The sequence below is a fragment of the Osmerus mordax genome, chromosome 19 (genome assembly GCF_038355195.1).
Source record: "Osmerus mordax isolate fOsmMor3 chromosome 19, fOsmMor3.pri, whole genome shotgun sequence".
In the NCBI taxonomy this organism is placed as follows: domain Eukaryota; kingdom Metazoa; phylum Chordata; class Actinopteri; order Osmeriformes; family Osmeridae; genus Osmerus; species Osmerus mordax.
Genome location: NC_090068.1, coordinates 6638725 through 6658936, shown reverse-complemented (window position 1 = coordinate 6658936; position 20212 = coordinate 6638725). Strand labels below are relative to the sequence as shown.

Here is a 20212-nt window from a genome sequence, read left to right as displayed (position 1 = left end):
TCTTGGACACATTAAAAACAAGATGCTCTGAATTGGCAACAATTTTCCCATTGCATTTATTGCCCACATAGACTGGACAGCCTGCATGAAGAGTCCTCGGATCCCCATTCTGTAGAAGGTTATACCAGAGTACAGCAGACCCCTAGAAGGAAGACAAGCCTGAAAACAAACTAAAAACACCTAGTATTTGTTCCCCATTTGCTCGGACAGCACAACCACAACTGGGTTTCACACCAAACAGCATCATTAGGATTGAAATCTGAAATGTTTTCCTTATCATTTAAGTGCTGGGTGATCTATGAGGCATAGTGTGCCATTGGTCAACATGGCAACTATCTGAGCCAGGATAACACTGATTATGTTCCTGCCGGGGTACTTTCAGCGGTTGAAGAGCAGCTCCTGCTTGAGGAAACACTGTGGCTCCACCCACTTCTACATCAGTCATCTATGAGACAGAGACACACAACACGTGTTCTTCACAACAGTAATCCCAAACATGGACACCATAGAGGGAAATTCATTTAGGGACTGATTCATTTAAATCTTAAATAGATCAGAAATCGTTGCAATCCTGTGGCCTCTCAAATCTGAAGCATTGGTTTCCTGTGGAAAGCTATAACATGTGTGAATATGACTGGCTGACATAGATCTGCACAGTATTTAAGTCTCCTATCTTCACATACCTTGTAGTCATAGTGAGGTTCATACTGTCCACCAATCCCATAGTTAGCAACCTGAAAATATATCTGGTATTATTTTAATGACATTTTGCATCAAGTGGAACGTATGAGGGGATATCTCACCCACAGAATGGTGTAAATATGCTGTCTATTACTGTATGTTAGGTAATTACAGATAAACAGTAGCTTGTCCCAACAACCAAAAAATGCTGAACCCATTTCAGTCCCGTTTCTCAATTCTTGCCCTGCAAGCGCAACCATTCCTAACCGTCTCTGGTAATGATATTACTAGAGGTCAAATATCACATGAGCACCTGTAGCACTTCTGCTGTCTACATGTCCAGTCCACTTACATCAGCCATCCTCCGGGTGAGCTGGGAGATGACAGGGTGGTCATCCTCACCCAGCCAAGCCCTGGAAAACAAAACATGAGTGAGGGAGAGGAAAGGAGAGGGAGAGACACTAGCACTGAGGAGAATAACATTGACGTCTGTCAATATAAACACCTCTTTCTGTCAATATAAACACCTCTTTCGTTTGGAGTTCTACTGTACATTCCAACTCTAGTTTGACTTGATTTCGAAGATGCCATGAATACAAAAATAAATAAGAACGTGGAACAAAGAATAAATCCATCCCAAATCATACCACTTTAGACAAGCAAATCAATAAATCGGCTTGATCGCTTTCACTTCGGTACAAAAGCCACTATTGTGCAACATGGGAAAGCCAGTCGGTGTAAAGCTTGCCAAGCTGCTATGGTGGAACTGAATACTTACAGGGTACCATTACCTCTTTGGAAAACATCTTTAAAAAGACAGATTTCACATAAAATCAGTCAGGGATCTCATATTAGCCAACTCCCTCATGGAGATATGGTTCAGCAACATTGGTTATATTTGCATTGAACCCAGTTAAGGAACATTACGATCATTTAGTAGCATGTGTGGATATGTAAGAATAACAAACGTTTTGGCTACACGTGGTTCAGTGGGCTGAGAGTCAGAAACATGTGCTCTTGCAAGCTTGGACAAAACAAAAAGACAGAATTATGACCATGTAGAGAACAAGAAGTATCATTTGATAAAAAGAAAAAAAACATCGGGGAAAATATTTTTGGTCTGTATGCAAGGACGTAGAGGGAATGTTTGTCCAGATGGCTTAAGTATACTGAGGTACCGTCTACCCTGTAGGGCAGGTGACACTTGGGGTTGGGAATTGTCTGAAGAGCTTCCATCCAAGACTTTGACCTAATAGGGGTAGGTTGACCAGAGGGACATTTGAAGACACAAACTCTGGGAGATTCATGTGTTTTTGGAAATGTGCTGATGAGAAGCAGCTGTTTGACCTTTTCCTGATCAGACATGCATTGTGGAGAAGAATGTAACCAATGACTATATTGATTGATTGATGGTTGTTTAGAATGACCAGGTGCTGTGAGACTATTGAGGCACGGTTTTAGAGTAGGCATCACTGGGCTGAACGACACTTGTGTCCTCCAGCAGATTCCTTTTCGGTATTGAATAAATAATTTGTATTTCTACGGCATCTTGACTATTTTAGCATACGGTGTCTTCAGAATCCTCCCATTACACCACCCACAACATTATTTTGGTTATCTGGAGCGATGCTTGGAACTGAAGACATCTCCACCTACCCAGGGCAAGTGCCCACTGCATAAGCTCTTGTGCCAAGGGCAGGTGTCCCATCAGGAAGGCCAGATGGCCCAGCACCTCTCTCCTGGTCACCACTGCTAGGACGCTGTCATCCAACTGCCTCAGAGTCTCGTTGAGCCACTGCAAAGCTTGCTGGAACTTGTAGTTCCGTAAAGCAACCTTGGCCACGTGGAAGAGCTCATCTGGATCCAAGAGTGGGGCATGTTCTTGTCCTGCTGTAGGGAAACAAGAACTTTTGCTTAGTTTTTTTTCCCCACTTGATTTTTGTGGGTGGGAGCATTTGATGTGGAGAAAGGATCTTGATTCATATTTGGGATGTCGACCAGGCCTCTGGTTCATCACACTTCATTCAACCCCCTGCATTCCCCACAGAATATTATCCTGACAGTCCTCTAGTGTTAAACAATGTCGAATAGTGAAATGGTATTGTCATTTAGACAAGCAACATGGTCCACACCTGTCTTTTTCCCCACAATGCCTTGAGGAAACAGTATACATCCTGCAGTCTGACCAGGCTCAGAGCGACGCCGTCCAGATCCTTCTGGCTGGGGAGCCTCTGGGAGAAACTGGAGAGAGCGGCCAAAAGTTCTCAAGACGAAAGACAGCGCAGCAGTTAAAACAGTAGGGGAGATCGAGAGTAATGTCCACCACATCGTTCAAGAACAGAACATCGTCAGCTGAACTACAAGCGAGTCGTCTCATGGGTACCGTACGTTTATCCTCCATCCTGATGTACAGAAAGGCAAAGTGGAAGTGCATAAGTTGCATGTGCACATGCCATTTGCCTTTCATAATTTTTGATGAAAAATTATCCCTCAAAGTTACTTATCCAAACTAAGACACTATAACATTGTGCAAAGGGAACACTTTTATAAGTACTTGTTGTTATATAAGTTGTTTCAAAAACCATAGGAACATGACGTGTTCATCCGGCGGTGGTGATCCCCTGGACTTTCTGTGAACTGTTCCTGTTGTGTTCCTGTGTATGTTTAACTGGCAATATAGATCGTTCTCTATATCATTTATTTGGTGGTCCAGGGGAATGTGATTAATGGACAATATCCAGGAACTGAACTTCAGATCGGACGCCCCCCACTTCTCTCTCTTCCTCTTTCCCAGAGGGCAGAACATTCTAGAGCTATACCCCGCCGTGCGCTCTATATTGTATTCCTTCTTCTGCATTACAGATAATATTAATGCAATGTTACTTGATCGGGTCACCCCTCTGTACGCAGATCAAAACTTCACACGGTGCCAAAGTCAAGACGTTTGTTCGTTTTTCTGTCAGAAAGGTTTAGGAGTTTCACACAAGGTCTTGGCCACGTGCCTACCATTTGAAGAACAAGCATGTGCAGCTTTCTCCATCATCATCCACCTCCGTCTGAGCCGCCCCACCAGCTTGTAAGGCAGTGGAAGGGTTACTGACGTGGTTCTCAAGGTCTTCTGGAAAGTCTTCGGGAGTGCCCCCACATCTCTGCAGAACACTGATGGAGTAGGCCATGCAGTCAGTATAGTTGGATATCAAGTCAACTTTCATGACAAACCAGTAGGAATAGTTAATTGCCTGAACAGCTTTACCATAAATCTGGTTATACACTATTCTATTGAGATACAGAACTACACATAGCACCCGATTATGTCATTCAGCAAATGTCAAAACAGCACCTTTTGAAAAACGACTGGAACAACAACAACCTCAAAGTTCAAAACAGAGGGGGGGTAACCACGGAAACCAACGGCCGGCGGAATTCATCGTCCACGGCAACTGTTTGAGAATCTCCCCAAAAGGCATCCTAATGGACCAACCACATTGGTGATGGAAGTCTGTCCAGATTCTGAGTCAAAAGACTGGCCTCAGAAATAACTACAATTTGATTTGGTTACATCGGAGTTAATAGGAAATTTTTGGTACGTCTAGCCAGCTTGCTTCATTTGAAGCACAGGAAAAAACATGCATGTAAAAAAGATCTGACTTAAAGCGGAACACTTTGAAACACTGAGAGGCCGGGTTGGAGAGTGTTAAACAGCTGTACCTTGTTATGTTCTGCATTTCAGGACATGGTCTGTCTGCTGGGATGAAATCACAGACGCTCCAAGTAAAGCCCTGCTCCAGCTCCATGAGTTCCATCAGGTTGTCTTCCAAGACCAGTGCACACAAACACACACACACACAGTTTAACACCAAATGCAATGGCAAACATCTCATAAATGCAATTTTTCGTAGGCCCAACGCACATACGTTACTAGATTAGTAGTAGTTCCAAGAACATGTTGACAAATAATTTATGAAACTTGAATCCCGTCACATTTGGAGTCACAGAACCTTACCTGTAGAGGTATAGAATTATCCAGAACACAGACACACACGCTGCTCAGTGCCAATACAATTCCACAGTGAAATCTGCTGGTCTCCATATCTTGGCTATATCACTTATTGGTCAGCAATCAAAGAGTAAAAAAAAAAAAAATTACCAAATGTTTCTATTCAAATAATTTCAAAATACTCTTCTTGCAAAGAACCAAATCCACAGGACAAGCAGTGTTATTAAATGTTGTAGACCTGAGAAAAGTCACAGACTAAAAAGTACCATACCCAATCATTGTATATGCTCACCTGTGCTAACCCATTAAGCCAACTGACTCATCTTTCTCAATTTGCTCTTGCGACAGAGAATAATGCCAGGGCTCTCAAGTTTTATCAAAAGTTTGGCGTGAGACTTCCATTCCTCAACGTTTGGGTACATTGTCAGGTATCCAGGAGACATGGGGCGGGGTGCTGCTAGTGTTTCTTATTGGCTTGTAGGTGGCATTAACTCTGTATAACAAGCTATCAACTCGACAGAAAACTTACCTCCGTATGCCTGCGCCTCGTCCATTTATTGTATATAGCGGGACAAGTTAACTATTACTTCTCAGCGTGAGAAATACAAGGTGTTGCGTGAGAGCGTGTGAACTGGTTGAAATGCGTGAGTCTCACAGCGAATGCGTGTGACTTGAGAGCCCTGTTTTAAATGCCATGCCTCACATCGGTAATGTGAAACAAATCCTTCCAGCAACAAGAACAATTGTAAACAAATAAACCGATCGTTTTGAAACTCTTAAATGCTTCCCTGCTTCATCTTACCTAGCGCCAGTCCTCATTGTCATGGCCGCTAATTACAACGTGTCATCGGTGAAGCACCTGGGGTTGATTAGAAGAGCAATGTGAGCAGCAGCAGGTAATCTTTTAACGGCAGGGTGTGACCTGTGACCAGTCACAATGAGACAAGAGTGTGGGTTCATTTTGTGCAAGATGACTCTCCTCGTGGTAATGGTCCTTGTAGCTCGAGGGCATTTTATTTATTCGTTGAAAACATTCCTGGATGTGAGGAGTGGGTGTCCCAGTAGAATGCACTGACCCACTTGTCTTATACTACGTTATTCTCCTTCCTCCCCTTGGTGGGGAGGTCGGGGGTCAGAGGGGTGACAAACGAGTCTGGACATCTGGACTATAGGAGAAACCCTCACTCTGTCCAGAGAAACAGACATGCATGACACTTCCAAATCGACATTGCAGCAAGCTTTCCAAATTGTCTTTGCTCTTCGACACGAGACATGTCACAGGCACTTGAAAGGAAAACCTCGAAAGCCTTCCGTAAGCAGACTCGTTTACAGAGAAATGAGTTTTGAAATATTTTTGAATGAATGTTAACTCTATGACATGGTCCATTTGTTTGTGTAGGGAAAACCCCAGTGTCTTTTATAGTTAAACATGATGGTGAAATGATGTAACAGAACATGTGTTTTAGGCCAGCGGTCTTCAACCCTGGTCCTCAGGGTCCACTGTCTTGCAGACCTGATAACAACCATTCATTTGAATCAGGTGTGTTGGAGCAGACTTATTGCTAGAATTGCAGGCGAAACATAAGACTGAAGTAAGGGGAACAAACTGTTTAAATGCGCCAAATGAGTCAACAAGCAGGCAAGGAGACTGATTTTGTGAAATGGGGTGCAGGCGTGTGAGAGGGAGAGCTCTCAGTACTCTGGTGACAGTTGTGTGATTGTTCCAGTAAGAAACACACTCTTAATAAAACACACTGTTTAATGCTCATTCTTCTCAATGTTCCAAAACAGTGTAATAATTTAAAAGTCTATAAATAAATGCGAATGAACAGATGATTTTTTTCTCAGTATTTAGTTATGCAAAGGTCACGTCGATCAAAAGACACAATTTCCAAAACACAAATTATTATAAAAACAAACATTTGAGGCCTTTAAGGCCCTACACATACATTTGCCAAACCGTCAATACATTTTCAGAGTTACACAAAAAAAGGCATGTCTCAGCTCACTATCCAAGACCTGAGTGTGTGTGTGTGTGTGTGTGTGTATGCTTTCGGGGAGGTCGGATCACAGCCTAAGGCACTGCAAGTGGTGTGTGATTCTCGATGGGAAGAACAGCCTCAGTCCACTTCTGTCAGGCCGCAGGGTCTTCTGAACTCCTGACCTCTCTCATGGATCCACTTGTTGGACACTAGCAGCACAGAGACCAAACAAGTCACATCGTTGTAGTAAAAGTATTAGTATAATAGGAGGAGCAATAATAATTATAGTAGCAGTAGTACTACTACTAGTAGTAGCATTATTTGGGCCTACGCCCCCTAGAAGAGGACCCTGGGTCTTGCTTTGAGCAAACCTCTGGCTACATTCCATGCTGTTGTTGTAGTACTATGGGATGTCCAGCTTGTCCATACCATGACAAGAACTATGATGATGTCAATGCCACTTAGCAAGGCCCCTAGGTTCAGTTTTATAGCCACAGTCTTCCATTAGGTTGACCAGGCTCACTTTAAGACCAAACAGTACGTGTTTTTTAGGACAGGCATGAAATGAGATACAACACAGTCAATCCCTGCCAGTCTGAACATAACCTAGAACTTAACGTTTGACTACTGACCATGCAGGAGAAATCTGCTTCCACTACAGTGAAATGGGCTTCACTTAAATAACCAAACTCACCCCATTTACTTCCTACTAAGACAGGACAGGCAGCGTGCCTGGTCCTATAGTCTCCCTCCCCACTCCTGAAGAGGTTGTACCAGAAGACTGCAGTTCCCTGTGGAAACACGCACAAACATGTACAATTAATCTGTACTTCGATGACATTCACAACTGTTGTGAGGCTTTATCAAAAATGCTTTTGGCCTTTTCATTATGAGTAGATGAAGTGCAGCTACAGTAGACCTGTCTGGTACTGTAGCCCACCAAAGGGATACTAGCAGAGGGACTCTTCCACTCAGAGGGACCATGCCAGGGCCAGGAGGGCCAGTAGGGTCAGGGTCAGGGTCAGGGCCAGGGAGGGGGGGGGATTTCCTTACCCTTCTAGGCCAGATGACTGCTCCAAAGTCTGGGAAGACCGTGGCTCCTCCAGCCTCGACATCAGTCATCTGACGGAGGGGGAAAAAACGTCAGCCAAACCATCCTCCAGTACATGGGCTGAAAGGAATACAGCACGCTATATGGAACAATTGCTACATAAAATGACTAGATGATACTATTTTAACTTGTGTCTTCAACTCAATTCTATTTGCATATGCAGTTTCTATGTCAACTGAATCTTTAAACAGTGGTCTCTCAGGAGGCTAAATCGTAGAATATACAATGATTGGCAACCATTCAGTGACATAGCCAGATACTACTGGGAAAACGTATCTATAAACATATATTTATATCTACATATCTATACAACCATATACAAAAACAGAAGCAGTTGACTCTCTTTACACTTTACAGATCGTGATACATAAGTACCAGAGCTATAGCATACCATGCCCAGCACGTATTCTACTTCATATTTCCACATAAGTTTGATTTTATTAATAAGTACCATTCAGTGATAGAGATGCATTCGACTCTCTCTTTATTACTGCAAAACATCATGCGTATTAGTGTGGCTCCAGAACTAAGATACGACAGAAAAGTACAGTATACTGGGGTGGGCCTTCAGTACAACACTCTCAACAATATGCACTGAAATTGACTGACTCATGAGATGGGTTTCACAGCCTTCCTAAGCATGGTCTTAACTTGCCGAGTCGTGGAACTGGCATGCCCTCCAGTCAGGTTAGTGCCTGTGGGGCTGGGCTGTGTGAAACGTACAGTCATGTCAATCAATCCAAGTCCTATATTGAAACAGAGCTTAGACAGTCGTCGGGTTAGCTGCGATGCAGGAGGAACACCAAACAAGGAAGGTGCCCAAGTCAGCAGCTTCTCCCGGCACCCCCACCACCGCCTGGGCACGCATACTTACGTAATTCAAAAAAGTGGCCACGCGATTTCCAGTGCCTAATGTTTTGAAAGCATCAGGCTCATCTCTCTACGAAGATAAAATTTGAGATAAAGCACAGCATGAAGGCGCGGTCTCGTGACACACGTACTTACGTAGTTGAGGAATGTCGCAAGTCTATTTCCATCGACCTGGAGGTTGCTGTCAAAAGGACGCTGCAACAGATGTTTGTAACGTTTAACCCAGACTGACAAGACCTGGTCCAGGATCCCGGCCGGGCGGCCACAAAAGCCACTAAAAACTGGTACTAATTAAAATATGAACCTGGTCAGGATGATGATAGAATAACAGGATGACAAATGATAATCAAACGTGATCAACTTTAAAGGATGGCTGTACATTTGGAATTGAGTTCTAAGGAACTAGATGATTCTACAGTTTCCCCCCATGTTGCCCCCCAATAGCACCATGGTGATGGGACATGCAACCGGAATTTTCCTTTTCATTAAAGAGATTAAAGTTGGAGTCATATAGTCGACCATAAACACCTTGACTGCAACAGAGTGTTACTGTGTTATTCTACTCAAGTCATTAATAACCTCCTGCTGCAATCCTCGGCTGGGAATGAGGGGCCTCTTGACACACGCACGCACACACGCACGCACACACACACACACAGTCATCCTCCCTCTGGGACGCTGACCTCTACAAAGAGGGAGAATGACCTTAGACCAAAGACAACAACCACATTCCTCTTTAACGTGACACGAGGAAGTCGTTCATCAATCGTCATAATGAACATGGACCCATGTGGAACCCGTTCATTGACACTGCTGTCAGAGTGCTTACCCTGGAGAAGTCGTAGTGGGGCTCGTACTGCCCTCCGACCCCGTAGTTAGCGACCTGCACAGTGGCACAGAGGAAGAGGCTTAGTGTATGGTCACACAACCTGCTCATGCAATGCACTCCAACAGAGTTGCTATGTCCATGTGGTATCTGGACAACATTTCAGCCTTCTGGACACTGGCCATTCATTATATACTATATCTGGACAAAATGTCAGCCTTCTGGACACTGACCATTCATTTGATACCATATCTGGACAAAATGTCAGATTTCTAGACACTGGCCATGCATTTGATACTATATCTGGACAAAATGTCAGATTTCTGGACACTGACCATAGCTGTAACATACAGTATAGACAAATAACGAAATGTATTGAATTTGTTATGAGTTCTGTCCTCTCAGTGTAGTATTATTAGCCTATACTATTGCATAGTATAGCCAGTATGCATCATAGGGAAAAGTGGAACACTACCTGAAGCAGCTCTGCAGTCTGTACTGTCAGACCTGTGATGTCCTGTATCCTCTGGTTGACACGCTCAATGACAGGGTCCTCCTCCCCCTCCAGCCACGCACTGCAGGACGGTCACGCAAAACACTCAGTCTGACTCCCTGCCAGCACCTCCACACAACAGCAGCAGATATGCCCCGACTGGACCACAGGGTGGCGCCAGAGCACTGTTCACCAGCAGGACTCACCTCTTTGATACTCGGTAGTTGGCTGTGGTCAGGACGCCTGTTTTGGGGTCTCGAACTGTGGCTCTGGCAAGCTTCAAGTGTTTACACAGATGAACAGTAAATCAGTGTGCAGGCCTGAGATAATCACATGATGTGGTTCAGACATCCACAACACACACGTCTAAATGTACAGGCCGCGCGGTGTGAGGAATCCTCAGATGGTTAACACTGGTACGACTATTTTGAAGGGTAAAGGTGATATAGTGATAGAGATAAGCTCTCGCTATCACTTCAAATCAAATCAGATTTGTACAGCCCGATCTATATGCAACGTCGAGAGCATCACAGATGCCCAAGGATCTAAAACCTATAATAGGGAAAGACTGAACCTCTAACCAACTTAAAGCCCTCACCCACTTCCAGATGGAGCATGTGTGACAGGTAAAGAGATTCCCCCCAAGGCTATTCTCTGGTTTGACATGTTTTCCTGCAGGCCTCTAGTGCCCTGCCTTTAGTGCCCTGCCTCTAGTGCCCTGCCTCTAGTGCCCTGCCTCTAGTGCCCTGCCTCTAGTGCCCTGCCTCTAGTGCCCTGCCTCTAGTGCCCTGCCTCTAGTGCCCTGCCTCTCACCCTGGGCTTGGCCAGCTCCTTGATCTTCTCGATCTCCAGGTCTGACAGGGCGTTCAGGTAGCGTACGATGTGGGGGCTGTCCCACTCGTCCTCCTCCATCATCGGCTTCAGTAGCAGACGGGGGTTCCGCTTGCCGTCGTGGTAACGACAGAATAGGCGGCTCTGCCTCGCGGTGGTCTGAAACAGGAAGAGGGAGGAGTCAATAATCGACATGTACGACCACAGTGGCTAGACGGAATTCGGGGCTAGTGTTTTGGGGGGTTAGCGTGTGGTATCAAGGTCTCTCCCTCTCACCATCTTGACTCCCTCGCCCCTGCACAGGGCCTCGTAGGTCTCTCTTTCGGGCAGGTAGTCCTTGGGCCGGGCGTAGGTGCCCAACTGGATGGGCTCCTCAGAGACGGGCGGCTGGGACTCCTGGTTCAGCTCCAACAGCTGCTTGGCGAGCAGACGCTCAAAGTACCGCAGGTTCCCTCCTGCCCTCTGGTGGCCGGAGTCTGTAACGACACCATGAAAGAGGCTGTTACCCCGACTGACTCTGGAGAGGGTCGGGAAGAATGAGGAGATGCCACACAAATGATACAGCTCTTTCTAGAGACATCGGTCTCGAGAGGAAAAGAAATCCGCCTGACTAAAAGCTTTGACCGCCGGAGCTATGGCCACCATGTCAGTCGGGTTACGGTCAGGGTTGTGGAGGAAGACCGCTAGCACTGGGTGACAGAGAGCAACACCACCTTGTGGTCTTTAAAGAAAATGACCATGAATTTAAAGCTCCCAAGGCTGGGGGGGTGTCCACAACAGCGTCGGTGACAGTCATTGGTGAGTGGTCTCCTTCAGTAGGAAGACAGGAATCTCAACAACAAACAAACACCATAGGCCAACTCCCGGGTCAGGCATTTCCTTTTAAATCCCTTTACAGTCTTTGCCATTTTCCACTGAATCCATCGGAACTACCCCGAGAACTCAATCAAGTAAGGAGCTAAGGGAAATCCCTCACTCAATGACAACACCAAAAATCCTATTTGCTGCGCAGATATTTGATATAGCTCCTAAGCTGTCAAAACAGCTAGGTCCGTTTGACTTCACAGTCCAACACCAGTCGCCACAAGACCATGATTACAGCCTTCACCGACGACCGCGTCCTCCGTTAAGGCCCCGAGTCTGAAATAGCACTAGGAACCGTGACCACTGTCAGGCTACGCCCTGCTAAAAGAGGAAGTGGACGAGACAGAGCGGAAAAGGGAGAGACGGAGAGAGAGAGAGTTGAGAGAAGGGGGAGCGACGGAGGCGCGGGGAGAGACGACGATGACGACAAACGGAATGAAGGTAGAGCGAGAAAAAAGACCCGCGGGGGTCCCGTTACCGATGGCGACGAGGCGCCGCGTGAGCTCGATGGCGCGGGGCAGGTCGTTCATCTGGTAGACCGAGTAGCTCAGGTAGTCCAGCACGTCGGCCTTGGTCACCACGGCGTCCTCGCCGGCGTCCATCTGCCGCAGGGCCTGCTGCATCCACAGCACGGCGTGGTAGTAGTCCGCCTCGTTGTACGCCGTCTTCCCCATGTCGTAGCAGTCGTCCACCGTTAGCAGGGCGTTGGAGTGCATCCCTGAGGGGGGGGGGGGGGAGGAAAAAACGCCACACGCTTGAGAGAAATACACCAGGTCAGGTTCGCTACGAACGGTTGTCCGTTGTCGCCATCCGCCTGGCAGGTCTAGGGTTAGAATTCGGTTTAAAAAGCTGATTGGGTGGAGGGAGATGGTTAAAGCTGATATGTGTGCTGAGAGGACTCTCGGGCAGGTTGAGATGTGTCCACAGTGTGATAACACGTCAAGAGGCTGAAGCCTGCGTGGCAGCTGTTAGTAGATTTGAAATACCAAAAAATGCATAAACAAACACACTCCGGTCTAAGGAGACACCTTAAACACTCTGCCGTGCGCGCACACACACACACACACACACACACACAGATATTATCCAGGACCATTCCTTCTTTACCTGGCAGCTTGCCTTTGGAGAAGCTTTCCGAGTCCAGTTTGTATGTGTCCTGGAGGCGCATCAGAGCCTTGGCAGCCCCCTTCTCATCCTCCTCATCTGGGAAGAACTGCCTGTGCACCGACATGTTGGAGATGAACCCTGGAAAGGGATCCGAGAGATAACGAGAGACGAGAGGCAGGGAGGGAGGGAGAGGGGGGGGGGGGGGGGGGGGAGAGACAGAGAAAGAGAGAGAGTGCGTGAGGGAACACAGCTGTAAGGAGTGTTAGCAGGGGGGCTTACGGCACCAATGACTAACATGAACACAAGTCTGGAACTTTCCTCCCACTTTCCTTTCACACGTCTGATAGCAGCACACACATACCAAAATATGGCCAAAGTAAACAGAAACCAACAGCTGCATGACAGCCTGTGTTCTCTCCGAGCAGATGCGTGGGCGGTGCTTGGAACACACACACTCCCACACACACACAAACACACTGCCTTCCAACCTTCCTCCTACCATCTGAGGGGTCCTGCAGAACCAGGCTCTCCAGCTGGGCCCACTCGGTGTTGAGTCTCTTCATCAGCTTGTAGGCGTTGACCGGGTGGGCCAGGTAGCCTTCAGGGTCAGAGGTCGAGGCCCGGGTCAATGCTTCCAGCTTGTTGGCCCAGCTAGACCAGAGACAGACAGACAGGTAGGCTGGAAATTAGCATCACAGCAGAGGGAGTTTGTAGATACAGGCCCGGTCCAGCTACAAGACAAAACGTGATTCCCGAGAACTTGTACTTCAACCAGACAGGGGCTGTATTAGCAATTATCAAATTATCCCTTCATTTGTCACCTGCCCTATTCAGGCATTGCCGGTACAAGGTTAAGTCTACAGTCAGACAAGCCCAGGTTTGCGTGTGTCTGGTTTGAATCTCTTCCATTATTAATAACACACAAACACGCAGCGGTAACACACAGTACCCCTTGACAGCCGCTAATTTGGACTCCTCCGCTTTGATGTACTCCTTCAGGGATTGGACCAGCTCCTTCTCCGTGAAGATCAGGTCCGTCATTTGACCTGAGACAGATTTCAACAGTCAGAACGTCATCCAGTTTAACAAGGAAAAGTCGAATCACAGGTTTAAACCTGTATCCCACCACAACAAAATACACCCCACGTCTTTACTAGGTTTTTGACCTTTGCGTCAAGTGATTATCTGTGATAGGCGTCATCGATACAGATGCAAGGGTGCGTTGTTGTGGTGTTTCTAAGATATTCATGGGAAAGGCTGTTTCAGACCGACGGAAAGCTATGTGAGATGTCTCCTTCCCTAGTGTTTTAGATTGTATATTATCATACATCCCACCATGCTGTGATTTTTAACGACCCAGAAGTCTTTGACGTTAGGGGGCAGGGACTCGAAGGCTGCCGCGTGCAGAAATTCCACAGCGACCCAGTACTGGGGTGAACTCTCTGTGTTTGCCAAGCAGAGTAACGAAGCAGCTTTACGCCACATTAAATGTTGCAGCGTAGCACATTGTGGAGCCAAATTGAACATAAATCGCCAGAATGCCACCCATCACTTCAGCCTGACAGGATGCAAGTAGCTTGTGCAGTTGCAGTTCTTGTGCAACTAAGAATAAAACATGCTAAATATCCCGGGTAAGAGGCATGGTAGAACAGAGGGTGAAATATGACGACAACAACAATTTGCTTACTTGGGAGGGTTGATTGAAAACATGAAGTGTACTATCTTTACAAAAAGTATGGGAACCGTTGCAGTCTTTCACCTCTATATAGGTGTTGTACAAGCCCATGGTGGAGATAAGACCAGCCTAGGAGACATAATGAGGCCTAGGGCCTACCGCATAAGGCAGCAGTGTCCTGTAGGGCCTACCTATAGAGGTGAAGATCTCCGCTTGCACTCCCCAACAACAGCAGCACACCAGAGCCCAGGTTAGGAAGGGTAGGCACTTCATCATTGTGACGCTGAACATGCAATGGGGGAAAAAACACATATGTCAATCAATACTATACCTGGAATTGGAATAATGTTCACTCATGTCAATCACTACTTCCATTGCCTGAAGAGAGCACAGTGCCACTCATGGGAGTTCATGTCAGTTCTACTGTGGTGGCAACAGGGCCACTGACAAATGCGATTGTCTCTTATAATAAATAGTCAACACATGGCCATCAATATCCACATACAGGAATATATTTACTGCTTCTCTGGAAGGCCTAGCCTGTTCTCTTTCTGTCAGGACATTAGCTGGTGGTCTAACAATATGCTAGATTCATAGTTTCCAGAAGGCTCCGGGTCATTAGTGGCAGACTGGGAGACTCCTGCTCTGTCTACCAGCTGAGCTTGACTTCTGCCAACGTGGGGGCCTCCATGTGGCTGGCTTTGCATGTGCCTGTGGAGAAACCATGACTCGTGTAGCCAGGACCGTGATGCAATAGAACATGGCTTTCCCAACTACCAAGACAGCTGTAGATGAGCTCAAAGATAGGGGACGTCTGAAAGTATCCATCAGAAAGTATCTTGTCTACCTTACCCACGGGTCACTCCAACCAAGCCCTTATGCCCTCGTGAAACATGGGCCAGAGTTTAGGGATTCAGGGGTCAGGGGGTCAAAGGGTAGCTTTGTAACCAGGTTGAAGTTACTAGTAGTCAGCCAAGACCAGGGTGAGGGAGATAGGTGTTAGGGGACAGTTGGCATTATCTTCTCTAAGGTTGTGAGACGACAAGTGTAACACTTCTGCTGACTTTTCAAGAAATGTGTCAAGCTTCTGCTAGCACCGGACTACAATTAAGTCAATACAACTAGTACTCCAGCACTTGAGACGGTTGAAAGATGCATTCCAAATCACACTCAATGTAATTCAAGTTATTCAAAACAACCCAATACACCACTGGTATAGAGACATACCACAAGACGCGTTACTGAGTTGTGTGTGTGAGGTGTGGAGGGAATACAGGGTTGTGTTTGTGTGTGTGTGTGTGTGAGAAGTGTGGAGGGAATATAGGGTTGTGTGTGTGTGTGTGTGTGTGTGTGTGTATGTGTGTGTGTGTGTGTGAGGTGTGGAGGGGATACAGAGTTGTGTGTGTAACTGTAATTCCCCCTAGTCTCTATAATCTAGCGGTTCATTTGGGGATTACCACCATAGCCCTCTGAAATACAGAAAGGGATATCTGAACGTTTAGGTATTGTCTGAAATGTAATTACCTGAACAAACACTTTGGAGTGTGCTATCTACATTACACTAAACTCCTCTGGGTAATCTCTAAGTGAGGTGTTCTTGATCCAGATAGTCTTCTTTCCAGAAGAAGATATCCATCTGGAACACTATGTTACTGGACAGGAAAGAACAGCAGTTTGAGAAACGCCAGAGCAACACGGCTGTTTCCTAAAATCACAGTTGCTGGGGAAAGGGCTAGTTTGGCTGAAGCACTGATACATGTAGGCTACTCCAAAAATACATTTATTGACAGTCGGACCCTGTCCTGAATTGTATTCACCAACACACTGTTAAAGCTAGCGAGACGACGCTGGCTCAATGGGGCATAGAAAGGAGTTGTGAATTCAACGCCCACGTGCTTCAGCCTTCCTAGACTGTCTCCCCTGATCCTGGCGTGTTCGCCCACAATACAATACTGCATGGTACGGTACCAGACGAATGTTTGCTGAAGGTGTTTATTTTGGCGAGCCAATGGGAGCCTTTTTGACTGTGAAAACAGGAAAGGTTTCTTTAGCAGCAGCGGCCCTAATGCTATCCATCTGAGGCACGTTCTCCAGATGGAGCCCAGCTCAAAGAAGTTCCTCGGAAGATGAGCTGGCCTGAACAAGGGCTGTCCAATGCTCTGTAACATGCACACACGCAGGGGAAGTCCACATTCAGACTCGATGGTCTGTCTTGGGACTGGATATAAAAACTATCATGCAGCCCAAGGATGGTTCGTCGATTTCTCAACAGCCGATATTAGTTTGCTATTCCATAGAGCATTGGTCATTCTTAACCCAGAGGTTAGGGCACGTGCTGATTTTCTCGACTAAACTCACTGGAAACTTGATGGTGTCAGTAAATCAGTGAGTGACCTCGGGTGAATCAGTCAGAATGGATCATACAAAGGTGTACAAAAACACACACAAAGATTGACTACCCTAGCCTAGACTACCCTAGCCTAGGCCATACAACATGCTGAGACAACTCCTGCCTCCGAGTTCACCTTGTGGTAACTCTGAGAGTTAACTCCCTCCTCCCTACCTCACAAAAGCAAACATATCCGAAAAATGAAATGTTTTTCCATGTCAAGAGGTTATTCATTGCCTTCTTAATGTCTTCTTAACAGCTATTGAAACTCTGAAGGACCAGTGTGACTCAGGCTCTGAGCTGGTCTGGTTCATGGCCCCCCAGGTCAGCATTTTTAGCATTTTTTGAAGGGTTAGTCAGCTGACTGAACACTGTACTGTACAGTAAGAAGTTGGCCTGAGTCGAGAGCAGAGAACTTGATCTGAACCACCAGAACCTACAGCAGGTAGATACATGACTCTTTTGGTAAAACATTCCAGGGGACAACCATTCTATGACGTACTGAAACAGAACTGGATGTACATGGTGTAATTTTGACTGTAGCTTTTGTGAGATAGAACCCAATGTTAAGACTCCTAATGCTGGAGAACTTTACTGTCTAACAGCCTCCAGCATCCTCCTTTCAACAGCCTGGAGAGTTGTCCTCTGTTTAGGCATTCCACTGGATGTGTTTAAACTGCCTGACTGACTCTAGCAATCAATTATCTGAGGAGCGGCAGGCACTTATAACACAAACTGAGATTATCATACACAAACACTTTTACACCCACACCCACACACACAGACTGTACACGTGTTGTGTTATGACGTGACATTTATCCCCTTGAGACGACTGGAAAGTCTAGGATAAATAAAGCATTTTAAATATGACATGTATCTAGTGTATTGAGTCTGTATAAAAAGCAAAAACTGTTCAAATGCATCTGTTCACTACCAAATAAACTATCCAGAGGGAAAAATGTAACAGTGAGGGGAGTTGTGGGGGGGGGGTTCAGTTAGGTGACTATATGGTCTGAAGTGGTGCATATTCAAGACTACAGAATTGTAGACTACAGGCCCACATGAGGTCCTTGGTACACTAACCAGCCTGCTTAAAAATCTGGAAAATACATCTGGAGGACTACAATATCCCACGACTGACGTCAGCCAAGACGTTTCTAGAAATCCCAACAGTTGGATGAGTAGGTCCTATCACTAAAGAAAGTATCGTAAAATAACAGGTATAAACTGTCGGGTCACTTAAAGTAAAACATGTCAAAATTATTATTATCATTTAAAAAATATTTAGATAAAATGCCTGATCAAAAGTTACTTTAGCATGGTATCTTGTAACTTTCCCTTTCTTGGGGTCACATTGTGAACGTATACCAGTTAACAGCTGGGAACTTCACACTTGAAATGCTCTACAGCGTGCTTAATTGTTATAAATAAAATAACAGGTAATTTCATGCAACGTTCAAACAAATTACCACCCCAAAATATAGTTGATAGCAGTTGTTATTGACAACCATCCTAACATGTTTCGCCAACGGGCACATGCAGCGCCTTTCATAGCCTACATTTGTGCTTATGTAAGCCCTTTTTACGCAAACTTATCAATGATGCTTACCTTTTCCCTTAGTACGATGTGCTTCACCATTAACGGAATGTGAAGATATGTTCAAGGCACCCCGAGGTTACTGAAAATGTAAGGATTTTTTCGCTGCCACGTACAGAACCTCCTCTCATGTCGGGCAGGAAGACACATCCTCCTATTAAATGCGCACCAACATTCCCGTTTGTAAAGCATCTCAGATGTTGTGATGACAGCCAGGAGACAATAAAATATTTCCCAGTTACAGCATACATTTGCTAAGTTTCATGTATTTTAACCACTAATATGAAGGGCAATTCTAATCACAAAGCACTGCACTTTAAAATATAAAAATTAGGCATAAGAAATTCTTCAAGGAATGATGTGATAAATACAATGATATACAATTCTTAGTAGGCCACAAAAATAAGATGCATAGAATATACAGTACATACTAAAAAATGTTTGTAATTATATTTCAGACTTTCTGCCCTTTTGCTATGACTTAGCATAATTACGGTAATGTAGCCTATATGGGCTACATGTTGGTCTGCACGTTTACAGTCTACGCTACTTTTGGGGTTGGATTATTTAGGCTAGATTTGATTTAATACAAAATGTTGATGATGAGTTGGCATTCCCACTGATTTAGTCGAATGTCAAATGCACCGGATATGAATGTGCCGGGGCTACATATGATAATTACTAGAATCAGTTGCATATTCCCTCTGAGTGCTGAAAATACTTGTTTCATAGACCTACACCTAAATACGCAGTCATTTCATAGTATTGCATGCAAACATATTAATACCCGTCACAGTAGCTCTGCGTCCAAATCTGAGTTTTTGTCACACTAGGTGTCAGTGTAACTCGTATTGTGTAAAAACAATTTAAAAATCGACACTACAATTAAGATATTTAAAAGAAACATGGAAATCTCAACTCCGAAATGTTTTCATGGTGTAAAGTGACCCTGATGGAGTTGCCAAAATGACCTGCTTCTTTTGTGACAAACTGTTTTACACAGCACCCTTTCTTTTAATTGTGGTCTGCGCTGACCAGCTGTCTCCGGTGTTTACCTACATCTTTAACACCTCCCTTGAGACATGCCATGTGCCAGCCTGTCTCAAGTCCTCCACCATCATCCCTGTGCCCAAAAAGCCAAGGCCAACAGGACATAATGACTACAGACCCGTCGCCCTGACCTCTGTGGTAATGAAGTCTTTCGAGCGCCTGGTGCTGGCACACCTTAAATCCATCACTGACCCTCTACTGGACCCCCTGCAGTTTGCCTACAGAGCCAACAGGTCTGTGGACGATGCAGTTAACATGGCCCTCCACTTCACCCTACAGCACCTGGACTCCCCAGCATCCTATGCCAGGATCCTGTTTGTGGACTTCAGCTCTGCCTTCAATACCATCATCCCCGCCCTGCTTCAGGACAAGCTCTCCCAGCTGAACGTGCCTGATTCCACCTGCAGGTGGATAACAGACCCTGGGTGGGACCTTATAGGTGGGAAGCGGCCAACCTGGTGACCTGGTGCACCAGAACAACTTAGAGCTCAATGCTCTTAAGACAGTGGAGATGGTTGTGGACTTCAGGAGGAACACAGCCCCACTCACCCCCATCACCCTGTGTGACTCCCCAGTCAACACTGTGGAGTCCTTCCGCTTCCTGGGCACTATCCTCTCCCAGGACCTCAAGTGGGAACTGAACATCAGCTCCCTCATCAAGAAAGCACAACAGAGGATGTACTTCCTTCGGCAGCTGAAGAAGTTCGACCTGCCAAAGACAATGATGGTGCACTTCTAC

General features: G+C 45.8%; 1 protein-coding gene across 6 annotated transcripts; it reads right to left on the bottom strand.

Moving 5' to 3' along the window:
- Positions 1-6419: 6419 nt before the first annotated feature.
- Positions 6420-18554, bottom strand: LOC136963289 (prolyl 4-hydroxylase subunit alpha-2-like). Of its 6 annotated transcripts, none has more exons than XM_067257370.1 (16): positions 18436-18554; positions 14629-14720; positions 13712-13808; positions 13262-13413; positions 12763-12900; positions 12134-12373; positions 11068-11267; positions 10774-10950; positions 10167-10237; positions 9943-10042; positions 9471-9524; positions 8777-8836; positions 8646-8711; positions 7714-7782; positions 7355-7451; positions 6420-6869 (listed from the first exon to the last, which is right to left on the bottom strand). In XM_067257370.1, the coding sequence occupies exons 2-16, from the start codon at positions 14711-14713 to the stop codon at positions 6799-6801; spliced, it is 1677 nt and encodes a 558-aa protein (XP_067113471.1). In that variant the 5' UTR covers positions 14714-14720; positions 18436-18554; the 3' UTR covers positions 6420-6798. The 6 variants fall into 6 exon arrangements, 5 of the variants coding, with proteins under 5 accessions (XP_067113471.1, XP_067113468.1, XP_067113469.1 ...); XM_067257367.1 differs by lacking the exon at positions 8777-8836 and adding an exon at positions 15962-16089 and having other exon boundaries at positions 18436-18493; XM_067257368.1 differs by lacking the exon at positions 8646-8711.
- Positions 18555-20212: the final 1658 nt, after the last annotated feature.